This window comes from Fukomys damarensis, unplaced genomic scaffold (assembly GCF_012274545.1).
Source record: "Fukomys damarensis isolate Sample0158 unplaced genomic scaffold, DMR_v1.0_HiC HiC_scaffold_3, whole genome shotgun sequence".
NCBI classification, from domain to species: domain Eukaryota; kingdom Metazoa; phylum Chordata; class Mammalia; order Rodentia; family Bathyergidae; genus Fukomys; species Fukomys damarensis.
Genome location: NW_022900915.1, coordinates 22,707,194 through 22,721,970, shown reverse-complemented (window position 1 = coordinate 22,721,970; position 14,777 = coordinate 22,707,194). Strand labels below are relative to the sequence as shown.

Sequence of the window (14,777 nt, the reverse complement as noted above, 5' to 3'; positions counted from 1 at the left end):
CAAAGAATATAATGCATTATAATTCAACTATAAACCTTTAAGAAAAAGTTTCAAACTCATGGTGTGAGATTAGTAAAGGCCATCTGACAAAGAGCATGTTAATAGTAAATGAAACCATAGAAATTTTATGAGGACCAGTACTTAACGGATATTGCCATTTAATGCCTAAAAATGGAAAGATTTTCTAAAACACTGCATGTACTCAAAAGACACAATCATTTCAATTGCTAAAGTGCAGATTCTCACAGTAATTTGGTATGAGAATAAGTATTAAAATTAAATTCCATTAGTCTTGTTTGTCGCGAGTATACATAAGCTTTGTAGGACATTAATCCCATTTTTAAACATCAGAAATTTAAAAAATCACCTCAATGCCGTTTTGGCAAAATTCTATGCATATTTTTTAACTACCACTAGAAAATTTTAATGACTTCTTGAATACAAATACCACCTCCCTCCACTTTACCCTTCACACACAACATATACAATAAAGGAGAGCTTATTATCAAGCATGGGATCAAAGGATTTACAGGAATCAAGTTAAAAGGACTTCTAGAATTATTTTCAAAGTTAAAGCAATTTTTTAAGAGAGAGAGGGAATTTCTTAACTTTGTAAAAGATTAGAAGTATATGAACAACAAAATAAGCAATCAAATTTAATATAAATGCAGTATAATAGTATACAAAAATGAATAATGAAACTTAGACATGTACAAATATCAAAGCTCAGAGGTACAGGGCAAGAAGTAGTTACAAGTTGGTTCTAATAACTAGAGGAAATTGGTTTCTACAATGCTGGAGAAAGGTATATCAGTATAAAAAGAAAGGAGGAAGATAAAACCGAAAAACCAATCCATGACACTAGGCAACTGGACACACCAGACTAAAAATTATTTAGCACTATGAAAATCTAGCTATAAAATACTTTCTATTCTTACATTAACCAACAATTTATATAATTATCTCCTTTTTAAAAAGTTCAATTTATGATAAAAAGATATTACAATATAAAGTATATTAGAAAAATGTTTTTAAAAGATTTTGATACATAAAAAAGATTATTCTGATATACTTGGACTAACTGTATTCTAAAAAAGCCACATCAAAATACTAGAAAAAAATATCACTTCAACATGGAGGGGAAATGCAACTTAATTCAAAGATAAACGATAATCCAAATATAATATATATTATGAATATATTCATTTATACATCCTATTTAAAGTTAATGACACTTAGATTTTATGCTCAAGATCAGCCTATGAAAATCTGGTAGAAGATGCTGTAAATTTTCTTGTCCTGAAGTAACCTGACTCCTATTATATTTTAGAAACCAGAAGTAATGAAGTATGGCAGCCACTAAAGAAAAATATTACATTTATATTTTTCTGCAACCTAGATGGTGACATAAAATTAGATCTGACAAGATGAGGTTTTAAAAAAAGAAACATTTAAATTAAAAAAATTTTTAAGTGAGTATCAAAGCGCTATAGACTTCACCTGGCTTTAAAATATCTCAGCTCTTGAAATCCAAAACATACTGTCAAAAGAAAAGAAATCAACCCAACATTTCATGACCATCAATCCTTTTGTTGACCATAAGGTAACTTCACATTCAGATATTTAACAAGAATTTCAAGACAGCAAAAGAAGCCAATGTAGCTATTATAAATAAGCAAAATCTGCAGCAGTAATAAGAACAGTACTTACCACAAAGGTTTAGAAAGAGCACAATCTGTGTAGGTTGTATAGTTTTGGGCAGAAGAACGGGTCTCCTGGTTAAAGGCTAAGTAGAACAGAACTTTCACAACAATGCATCTTTTTTATAAAAATAAAATATCATCTTGAAGCCAAACACAGTTATAGTTTGTAAACTGTACTCAGTAAGGCAAATATTGAGAAAAAGTTAATTCTCCACTTCTTCCCTTAAGGCTAATCACTAAAATAATATTTGTATTAATTCTTAGATAACCTAAAACCCTAGTACCTCATTACTATAGATTTAAAAAAGCATTAGCAAAAACTCCCTAGATCTATATAATACATCTCATTTTTTTGACTGACAGCCTAAAGAGGTAGTTGAGAAACGTGTATTCATAAATGACAGGCTTGATGTACTCCCAGCCACCCACTGGCATCTCACCTTATAAAATTAGGCCTAATGAGTCAACTCTTTATCTCAACCCACTTCTCTCATTGCCAGCACTTGAGCATAAAGCCTAAGACAGCACTTTTATACTTAAGAGTTTAGACATAATTTGATTTACTCAAATCTGTTTCTGATTTATAAAAATACATAATCCCAAAAGAGTAAATAATTACATATGAAAATTACATATGAAAAAAATACACAGGAAAAACAGGACTAAAAACTACACAATCTACATAAGCTATCAATTAAATTTTTAACCCAAAACAAGTAATATAGAATTTGATCCAAAATTTTTTTAAATAAAAAAGAACATCTAAATGCTATTTGGATATTGATTTCAACCATGATAAATTCTGCATTATTCACATTGGAGTATCTATCTATAACAGTTGTTTTTTTTAATACTGGACTAACTTCCTTCTGAGATTCTTTGCATTTGAGCATCTTATCATCAGTTGATGAGTCCCTAGAATTTCTGAACTAATTTTAATATCACCAAACTAATACAAATAAATCTGCAAAGAAATTAATGTATTTAAAAAATGATTATTTGAATATTATCCAAGTCACTGCCTGACCTCCATATAACACATTTAACAGGAAGAAACAATATATGTATTCTTTATTGTTTTCTATGCCTTTTAAATTATACATTTATTTATGTGCCTACTAAATTATCTGACAGATAAAAAAGATAGCTGTACGAGACAGATACCAACAAATTAAAAAGGGAATGACAGGGTGACATCTAGCAAAGAATTTATAATGAGTAAAAAATATACTTATTCTTAGATTAAAATTGTCAAATAATTTCTATTTTTAATTAAACCTGATCTTCCAAATACCATTATAACAAAATAAAAATAATGTTAGTAAAACTGTATAAATCAACATAACTCCGACAAGAAGCATAGAAAGTATACCTTAGTTTAGCATAACAGCATCTTATTAAAGACAACTGTCCACCCACATAATCATTTAATGACTTTGGCTAAATAAATCTGATACACAAAAATGCCAACTATAATATAGTAACTAAATTAAAAAGCTATTTGAAAAGTCAATAACTATTTATTGCATATTTAAATTATTTTTAACCTTTAATCTGTACAGTCAAATGCATCTTTTTTACATACGTTCCTAAAATACTTGAAGAAATACATTTTAAAAGCAAGTTCAATTCAGTAGTAAACCTAGGTCAATGAGCCAACATTTGCTGTGTGTCTATATTAATACAGTGGCGGGGGGGATTGTAATACATGAAAGGATGAATTACTCTCTTCCCTCAAAAGAGTTGACAGTCCATCAGCAAGAAATACTACCAACAATAATTTCAATTACTAACAGAGAATAATATGATAATATATAGTAAAAACTTGAAAATGTATGTCTTAGTACCCTAGCTATACTTCTAGATATATGCCGATAGAAACTTTTGCAGATAAGTATAAGCGACTTACAAAAGGATTTTTCTGCAACACTATCTGTGATAGTAAAACACTAGATTCAATGTAAGTGTCCCACAACAGGAGATAAATACATGTGACAGAATACCAAGAGTTAAAAAGAATGAATTACATATTCATTATAGGCAGATGTCAAAAAATGAAAACCACAAAGTATAGACTGATATATTTTTCATGACACCAAGTACTAACCACATGACATCACATACAAATTATATGCAAACACACTTAAACAACACACAGTATTGTCCACAGTTATTCACATGTATGTAAAATATTTTTTAAAGAATTTTAGATCAATATCATAGTTGCCTTCAGAAGGAGATAATGAGATGACAGCAATGCAAAACAGGAATTTAAAAGTTTATTTGCTTTATTAATCCAAAAAGAAACATCAAATTTAATAAAATGTTAATTTCTGGATGATTCATTTTTTTGTGTTCTATATTTTTTTCAATTTCTCAATATTAAAAAATTGAAAGACCAGAGATTTACCTCAGTGGTTCTGCCACATGCTTCACAAGCCCAAGGACCTGAGTTCAATTCCCAGTACCACCAAAAAAAAATTGCAAGTCTTAAAAATCCGATCACAGTTCACATTTGCTGAAACTTTTTGCTATACTCCTCATTATTTAGAGACTTCCAAATTCCTTACATTTTGTATTACATTCCAAGAAATTTAAAAACCTGGTCCCTGCTTTTCTTTCCAGATCACAATACAAACATCTCTCCTACCACGAATCTGTATACCCAATACATGCCACTTATTAGGCACTCCTAAAGCACTCCTTCTCTTTGTTAATCCTGTTTTCCATAACTACAAGTATAACCCCCAAAAAAGTACATAGTCAAATATCACTATACCTCATTCAAGACCCAGTTCAAATTTCAGAAACAATTTGTACAATGTTCTGATTCCTCCCTTACTCTTCATCCAAAAATAACTTATTTTGCAATTTTTATTCCAGTAGCACTCATCACTAGAACAGAAGCTTCTCTCTTTGTCCGTATAACCTTAATTTCTCCAAACCTCTCATATTACCTGTCATACAGCAGGTGTTCAAATGTAAAGGAACAGTTACCTACTCATAAACCCATTAAAATTTTTATTAAATCTGTTGGACAAAAATAAAATGATACTAGAATCTATATCCAAAGGACATAAAAATATAAAATATTATGCTTTGAAAAAAACTCTGTATAAATAGCTCAACTTTACCATTAAAGAGAGACAGGATGAAAATCAACAGCAGCTGAATATAGCGGTACACACCTGTAATTCTAGCTATTTCAGAGGCTCAGTCAAAAGGACTGCAAAGTCACTGACACCCTAGGAAACTTAGCAAGACTTTGTCTCAAGACTTTGTCAAACTAAAACAAAAAGGGCTGGGAATACATAGTCCCATGATAGAGTGTCTGTCTAATATGAGTTAGGCCCTAGGGTTCAGTTTCCAGTACTGAAAAAGAAAGATTAATTCTAAACACTATCTTGAAGATGACAATTATCAAAGATACCCTCTTTGATATTTTGACCAATTTTCCCAGAATAGTTTTCAATATATTTCTATTGGTATTTGAAGCTTCCTCTGAAATAAATGGTCATCGTAGCAAAAAGACCTTTGATTAATGCTTATAATTAGTTCTTCCTTAAATGTCACATTAGCACCTGTCCCTTAGTGTGTTAAAGACAAAGTGACTTTTGGTTCAAATGGTGTGTTTTAGCACCATCTGTGAAGAATTCATGCAAAGGGCTAGAAAACAGTTGTTTAGGAATCTTAACTGATGTAGGTTAAACTCTTTGACACTTTTGTAGTTATTTAATCTCTGTAGGCCTCAAATTCCTCACCTGTAAAAGGGGGTAAGAACAGTTACATCAGATGGTGTCTGTGAGAATTAATTATATAAAACAGCATAGTGCCAGCACCTTGTATTTATAACTACTTCACAGTATCAACAAATGACAGCAAAATGCTGTAATATCGTTGCTATGGTCTAAACGTTTGTCCCACAAAATTCATATAATGAAATCCTAACCTTCATTCTAATGGAGTGATCAGATCACGAGAGTGGTCCTTAAGAAATGGGGTCAGTACACCTTCATAAAATATGCCCTTCTACTACATGAGGACTCAGAAACAAGTCATCCATCAATCAGAATTTAGGCCCTCGTGAGCAACTTGATTGTGGACTTTTCTAGCCTCCAGAACTATGTGAAAGTAAGAATCCAGAAATACATGATGAATTACCTACTGCCATTTAAACTCTGGCACAAATGTTTATTTCACATACTATCCTAGTTAATGATCTACATGGCTACTAGTCTATTCACCCAACTGCTACAACAGCCTCAAATCATAGCAAAGCAAAAGCAGAAACTATCAGGAGCTGAGTGAAATCAGAGCATGACAGGTGACATGAGGCACTAATACAGGCCAATTTCAGGCTGCAGAAAGTAAAGCCTGAAAGAGAGAGAAGCCTCAGTCTTCCAATGTTGGGGCCATGAAATACATTTGGTGTTTTACCTCTTAATCTCATTTACTCTGACACTGACAAGAAAGAACATGTTTCAAGTAGTATGTCCTTCCTGTGAAGAAGAAAATGAAAGGGCAAAAATTAACATAACTAACCAAAGTCACATTAGTAAGAAACAGCAGGATCCAGGTCTGAACTTTGTACATGGTGACTCAAAACTGACATTTTCGGGACCAGGAATTTAGCTCAGCAGTTCTGCCACCTGCCTTGCAAGTGCAAGGACCTGAGTTCAATCCCCGGTACAAAAAAAAAAAAAAAAAAAAAGAGAAAAGTGACATTTTCATCAATCTCTTCCTAAATGGCTTCCAATCTGGCAGAAGAAATCTTGGAGAGGCAAATTTAGTTGCTATCTCATCCATGTAGGCCACCAAAGGATAACATTTAAAATAATATTATTATAGTAGCAGCCAATGATTTCTACTAAATGCCACAAAATTATAAAACTAGTCAAGTATCAATCAATCAGGAGACTGAAAAATACAAAATGAAAATTAACATTCAGTGTCCCTGGGTAGGAAGAACCAATATAGTGAAAATGTCCATACTTCCAAAACTACTATACAGATTCAATGCAATCCCAATTGAAATCCTAATAGCATATTTCACAGAACTAGAAAAAACAATAAAAAACTCCATATGGAACCAGAAGAGACCTAGAATAGTAAAAGCGTGTCTATACAACAGAGACATGGCAGGGAGTATCAAAATTCCCAAATTAAAAACTATACTAAAAGCCACTGTGATAAAAACAGCACAATACTGGCAAAGAAACAGACCCAAGGATCAATGGAACAAATTACAAGAAGCAGAAACAACTCCAGACATACTCAGCTAATACATCTTTGACAAAGGAGTCAACCATCCTCAGTAGAAGAAAGATAACCTCTTTAATAAATGGTGTTGGAGAAACTGGATTTCAACTTGACAAAGATTAAAACTAGAACCCTATCTTTCACCATGCACCAAACTAAAATCAAAATGGATTAAAGATATAAATGTTAAAACAGAAATACTAAATTTGCTGGAAGATAAGTTAGGTAGAACTCTTGAAGACATTGGCATAGGAAAAGATTTAATGAACAAATCCTCAGTAGCACCAGAACTAGCACAAAGAATCAACAACTGGGATCTCATCTTATTAAAAAGCTTCTGCACTGCAAACAGAACTAAGAGACAACATACAACATAGGAAAAAAATTTTACCAGCTATTCCTCAGACAAAGGTCTACTATCTAGAATATACAAAGAACTCAAAACAATCAGACCCCCAAAATATAAACACCCAATTTGAAAATGGGCAACTGAAATGAACAGACATTTCTCAAACAAGTAAAAGCAGCAAATAAAAATATGAAAAAATGTTGAACATCACTGGTTATTTCAGAGATGTACATGAGAAACAATGCTGAGATTCCACGTCACCCCAGAAAAAATCGCTGTTATCATGAAATCAACCAATATAACAAATGCTGGTGGGGATGTGGGGAGAAAGGAAACCTTCTTCATTGTTGATGGGAGTGCACACTGGTGCAACCACTGTGGAAATCAATATGGAGATACCTCAAATAACTAGGACTAAAGGTCCCATATGACCCAGCTATTCCTCTGCTGGGTATTATCCCCAAAAAATTAAAAGAATCATGCCACAGGGATATATGCTCACCCATGTTTATAGCAGCACAGTTCGTAATGGTTAAAACTTGGAAACAGTTCAACTGCCCAACAACTGGAGACTGGATAAAGATGTGGTTTTTTATAAAATGGAGTACTACTCAGCCATAAAGAACGAGAAACTAAAGACATTTATAGCTAAATAGATGCACACTGAGGCCATACTCAAGTGCAATAAATAGGACACACATGTAGATACTGAATAGTTTCTCTGGTGTGAAAGACTAAAAGCATAAATAAGGATTAAAATGTATGATTGATATTATGAAACAGGAAGAAAATATCTAAAGGAGTAGGGGAAGTGGGAGGAATAGGGAAAAGAAAGAAGGGAAATGAAAAAATGTGAGAAAAAGGAAAACATGGAAACAAAGACTTTGTAAATAAGGAAAGGTGGAAGGTGTGAAGGGAGTGCAAGGGAAAAAATAAGAACCAAGATACATCATGTAAAGGTACAAGATCCTAATGATGAATGTAACGGTATTGTATACCTAAAATGTACCAATAAACTTAATGGAAAAAAATTAACTTTCAGTAATCAAATTTTAACTAGAATACCTCTAACATATTCCTGAAACTTTCTAGAATCTATTCTAGAAATACAATACATTGTATTGTATTATGAATACAGCATTTTCTTGATGTTTGAGAAATCTATAGCACTTCAATTTTTCAGAGTAAAAAGTATTTTAAAAAGATAACAGACCAAAGACACACATAACATACACAAACCTATAACAAATAAGCTGACCCTAGGAGTTATCACAGAAGTTATATTTGAAATAAATCATAAAATTCCAGTAGTTTAAAACATGAGGCTATATAGCAAATGAAAGATAATTTATCTGAACTCATCATTTTACAACCAAATATGAACCCAGCCTAAGAGCTTGTATATCCAAAAAGTAGAAAAGCAGAATCTGGTACAGGGGGATTAAAGAAGCAGAGAAAATGGTTTTCAGATCACCAATGACTATACAACTGCTACAGTTTGAATGTGACCCTTGTGTTGAAAATTTAATCTCCAATGCAATACCACTCAGAGGTGAGCCCTACTAAAAGGTGATTAGGTCACTTGCACTGTCCTTAGTAATGTATTAATGCTGCTTATGATGAGAATTCATTACTTTTCACAAGAGCTAAATTGTTATAAAAGCCACTTCAATCCCCCCTGCTTGTTTTTTTCTGCTTTCTCCCTCCCTAAACCCACCTTTCTCTCTCTTTCCCTTTCTCCCTTGCCTTTCCCCCTCTGCCACAGGATTGCATGGAACTAAAGCCCTCAACAGCTGGTATCAGGCTCTTGGACTTCTTTGTCTACATTAACTATAAATCTTCATTTCTTAATAAATTATCCAATCTCAAGCATTCTGTCACAGCAACAGAAAATGGACAAAAATAATGTCCTAAGTAAATATGACTTAAAATATCTTGCTGGCAAGTATTACACAGAAATGACATAAAAGCTATCACTAGAGGACAGACAGATACATACAATATGCTAGACTATACCTATATTTGAATTCCTCAAATCTATTTCTAGAGTCTACACAAGTTTTATAGCAAACATAAAATGTATCTATATAGGTACATGGTACTTGTCTTACTCAAAAAAATGAATGAGACAGAAACTTACTTTCTTTTGAGAATATTCTGTATGCAGGTCCTTAATTCTTTCTTTTACCGTAACTTGAGTCTTAAAATATCAAATTATTTTCTTCATTTTCCATGAGAAAATTTCTTCCTCTGATAAATATAGGAATCCTTTCCCTGTTCTAAAATTTATCCTATTTAAGTCAGGGACAGAAGTAAGAATGTTCAAACATCTTGTTATTTCATGTAAAATGGTCAGGTTGATGAACTAGATACAACTAGATGTTTCATATGACTTGAACAGGAAATTTTTCCCTTAAGATCAGCTAAAGGGCAAAACTTAAAAATGAAACATAACATCAGCAGAAACTGTATAAGCATTTTATCTTTATAGTTACATCAAGGACACAAAAGCTCTATCACCAAAATATACAAAGACAATGCTGCCATCTAAAGGCCAAAATATAATATGAAAAGACGTTTGCTAAATTAAATATTGTCAATGTACAAAAACCAATCAACTTGCTATTTCAAGTCAGCAAAGTTTATACTTAAAAAAAGAAAAACATTATATTATGATTTCTTAAACTATGCAATGAAGCTCCATGACTCTCTGAGAAAATAGTCTGAGTATTTGCCAAAGCATAGGTAGAATTCTTTTGGTATCCTTTCCGGTGCACTGTTCTGGAAACCTCCCTTGGTTGCTAATATAAAAAAACTTATTTTTAAATGACTAATAGTACTTTTCTAAATGAAAACAGCCAAACTACTAAAAATTGCAGCTTTGAAAGTAACTTAAATATTTCTCCTTATTTCATAAATTTCAAAGATAGAATGTAAATTTCCTATGGAAAGTTAGTTACCAATTTAGCTCAGCGGTTCGGTGGCCTGCCTTGCAAGCGCAAGGACCCGAGTTCAATCCCCGGTACCAAAAAAAAATTAGATTTAGCAAAATTGAGCTGGGTGTGGGGGTACATGCCTGTAATCCCAGCACTCAAGAGGTTGAGGCAAGAAGATCACTGAGTTCGAAACCAGCCTGGGCTGATAGTGAGTTCCAGGTCAGTCTCAATTACATAGTGAGACCCTGTCTCAAAAAAAAAAAAAAAAATGATTTAGCAGCATTACTTCAACTTCCTAAGGAAATTAAAATATTTAATGGATTACAGTAAATCCTGAACCAATGACCTCAGTACTTAAGTAACATCTTTTTAATATACTAGATAAAAACTTAAGTGAAAGTGAAGGAAAACCTCCAAACAACTACTTCCTTTGAGAAACCATTAGCTAAAAATTCTTTACTGTGCCTATAAAAAAGTTTCTCTGTGTTTACACAAGAAAAGAAATATTAGTCAAAAATCTACAAGTATTTTTAAAGAATAAAAAATTTTTAAACTGAGGGTTACTATCCTTTATATAAAGTAGAAACCAACATTTTAAAAAACTTAGTGATATCATAAAAAATATTAGATTTTTAGTATCTCTAATAAATCAATTTATACTATGTACTTTGAAGATATTATGTTATTTAACCATAAAAACTATAGCCCCAAAAAGACAAATGCTGTGTAATCTTTCTTTTACAAATTATGTTTAAAGACTTTGCGCAATTTTTCTGGGGTTAAAGGCAAGTGAGTAGATATTGAAAGTGAAAAATTCAATATCTCTGACCCAGGAGACCTAACACAATTATACAACTTCAGGTGAGTATATTTATACAAAAATGTAAAGAAATAATATGAACTAATTTTATTACCAATTTTCAAGGGAAAAAATATTCTAAATGGTTTTAAATCATTTACTTTTTATCACAGTCTCAATTTTTCTCAAATTTTTCAAAAATAGACATTTCACTAGAAATGATACCTCAAGGAACCTTTCCAAACTTAAGTTCATATATGAAATATTTATTAAATATCAAATGGCATAAAGTAATTCAAAGGGGCAACAAAAATATCTCTACATTTTTAGATGCAATTTAAAAATAAGTTTTCTTTATAAATATGCTACACACTCAGGACTAGCCTGTCAACATTTTAATTACACTATTTTCAATTCTGAAAATTCCTACTAGTGCCACCCTTATGACATCTTTTTCTGTTAAGTTGTAGAGTACACCTTCAAATGAAAATTAAACTTCAAATATTATTCAGCCATAAAATGAAGCTGATACAGATGACATCATTGAGTCTTGAAAATATGATGTAATAAAAGAAACTAGACACAACACAAAAGACTACATAAGAAGTCATTCCATCTTTAGGAAATGTCTAGAATGGGCAAATTCATAGAAACATAAAGGAGATTAGCAATTGTCAGGTGCTAGAGAAAAGAGGAAAGGGAAATGGCAGTTAATGGACAGATGGTTTCTTTCCAAGGATAATGAAAATGTTCTGGGATTAGATATTGGTAAAACTGCACAACTCTATGGGTTATATTCTTTAAAAGGGTCTTACGTTAATTACATATCAATAAAAGAAAATTGAATGGTTTTAAATATATTAAATACATGTGTATGAGTTACAAATGTATGGGCTTAACATATAAAATCTAGGTAATTATCATGATTATCTGACCCAACTTACTGAATCTCATTTTCATCATGTTAAGTAAAGCTCTATTTAACAAGTGTACACTCTTAACTTTACATTAAATCTTAATTATCTAGAATAATTATAATTCCTAGGGGAATCAGAAAGAACTATATAACCACAAATATATTTGGGAGATCAATTTTGTATTTTCCAATTTGCTTAAGTAATACCCGAATTTAGAAAAAGACACATTAGCACATGCTAATGAGGACTGTTTAAAAATCAAGTACCATGTACAAGCATCTATTTGGTTACAGAACTAATTTATAAAGTCAGTGTTTTGCCAGGGATTTAGCTCAGTGGTTCCACCGCCTGCCTGGCAAGGGTGAGGACCCAAGTTTGATTCCCGGTACCAAAAACAAAAAACAAAAAACACATAAAGTCAAAGTTTTAAGATAATGTTTTTTAAAAGTAGCATTTGTCTCTCAACTACCAAAAGAAAATTCAGAAGAAAATGTACAACTGAAGTTTAAGGAATTCAAAGGTTAGAAACAAAATGAATGGCATGAAAATGAAAACAAGTACTTACTAATTTGTTTTCCTGCATGTATATTCTTTGTAGTTTCAGGCAGCCCTTAGCTATGACAATCATGCCTTCATCGGAGATCTTGTAACACTGGCCAAAGTGAATATCTTTGAGTTCTCTGCATTTTGATCCCAGCTGTAAACAAAAGGATTTGGCTGAATAACCAGAAAATAACAGACAACATGTCTGTACTAAGATTTTCATGTATTATTTAACAATGACCGTATCAGAGCTAAACACTTATTTATAAATCACTTTTAAAAGGAGATAGAATATAAGCAATTATAACTTAAAATAGTACAGTATGTGCAAAACTTTTTGCCTTCTCACTTCCTTGCTTCAAGTACTTCACACTACAAGTACACCAAGTATTTAGGTTATCATTCAAATTCATATTTTATTTCTCTGGAGTCTTAATAGTGGGGAAAAGGGACAGTAAGAACAACCTAAAGGTATAAATTATACTGTATTCATAAAATTCAATATAATACTATTATTAAAATTTTTTAAACTGACAAAAATGAAAAAATGAATATAAGTTTTTAAAACATAATCCAATTTTATAAAGAAATGCATATCTAAATGTACATTCACATATGAGAAAAGAGACTGATAGGTATGCCAAAGTGTTAACAGTGGTCATTTCTAATGAGCGACTCTGCAGAGTTTTTTTTTCTTTCTGCCTATCAATCTTCTCTAATTTTTTTAAATAAATATTTTATAATTAAAATGTTTCAAGTTCTATTTTAAGTAAACTGATAATATTAGAAGGATATGTACGTTCAGATACTTTTCTAGTGACAGTGGTGTATACAAGCTAGGTTATTCTAATCTAGGCTACACTCTAGTCAATAAATACAACTCCATGCAGACAGCAATTTTTCTGTTTTTTTACATAATATATCTGTGGTATCCAATGTCTTACATTTATCTGAAACTTGATAAATATTTGTTGAATAAGTGAAAATGCTTATCAGGGTCATGCATGTAAAGAGGCCTCTTTTAAGATTTTTCTTTCAATGCTGGGGCTTGAACCACTCAAGGCTTTGTATATGCTAAGCAAGAACTGTACAGTTGTGCTATATCCCCAGACCTGAAGGCTGAACAAACATAAAACTATGACTGTGGCTTCATATAGCACTATGTTCTAATTAATTCAGAGGTTGTAAACTGGGTCCACAGACAGAGTTCAGGTTCCCAGGAAAGTTGGTAAGAAAAAAAGAATTTCTATTTATTTTTCCATTATTTTCTAACTGAACTTTAGCCTTTTTTCACATAATATAAACAAAATAACACAGTAGTTTAGCCACACGTGACTTTATAAACAACAAAAAATCAAAGATAATTTCATATTTCAGTTTGCCAATACCTAGAAATATCATTTTTCCTCATTAGTATTTATCATACTCATTAGACCAGCTACCAGATCTTATTTAATTCATTAAAAATGACACACATATTTCCAGAACTAATGTATATATGACCTAGATCTCACAAAGCCAATAGCGGCAAAATCAGCAAAGCAAGTATGCTATAGACCTTCCAAGGGCTCACATACATACTGCTGCAAGAGTGAGACTGGGGATAAAACGACTAGGACTCTCAAAAATCAGCTTAAATAGCGTTAAACCCTCAGGTCACCTCCGTATTACTGCAAACCCTTATCTTGCACTCATCACACAATGGCCAAAGACTAGAGCTCTTGGGGGAATTTCAGTCTGGGGTACATCACTGCTAGCTGGGAATAGAAACGCACAGCTAAAATGTGGAGATTATGTTTAAGTTTATAATAGTGAAAACAGAGTAATTCAAATAAATAATTCTATTCAATTTTCCAGAATGATAGGATATGAACTTCCAGATTGAAAGAGTTCATACAAATATTTCACAAATGACACAAAGAGACCTATAGCAAAGCAAATTATCATGACTTCATAGTTATAGCCATAAAAAAGATTCTATGGACTTCCAGAGAAAAACAGATTTCATACAAAGGGTCTGGATTTTAAAGTGTATCAACCTTCTTAACACTAAAAGCAACATAGCAATACCATCAAATTCTGAAAGAAAAATATTTCGAGTATAGAATGATGTACTCAGTTCAGACAATGAATTAAATGTGCAGGTATAATTAAGGATATTTACAGGCAAGTAAATTCTCAAAAGATTTATCTCCCGTACATTTTTTTAATCAAGACACAATTAGAATTTGTGCTCTACAAAACATGAGAGAATATGCTCTCCATATAAAA

At 31.9% G+C, this 14,777-nt stretch overlaps 1 protein-coding gene across 1 annotated transcript in view; it reads right to left on the bottom strand.

Moving 5' to 3' along the window:
• The window catches only part of Fbxl17 (F-box and leucine rich repeat protein 17), a gene marked incomplete at its 5' end in the record, with an annotated part of 484,676 nt that overhangs the window by 443,415 nt on the left and 26,484 nt on the right, over positions 1 to 14,777 (bottom strand). Inside the window, one exon of the mRNA XM_010608693.3 lies at positions 12,529 to 12,660. Within this exon, the coding sequence (XP_010606995.1) occupies positions 12,529 to 12,660 (132 nt within the window). The remainder of the gene's footprint in view (positions 1 to 12,528; positions 12,661 to 14,777) is intronic.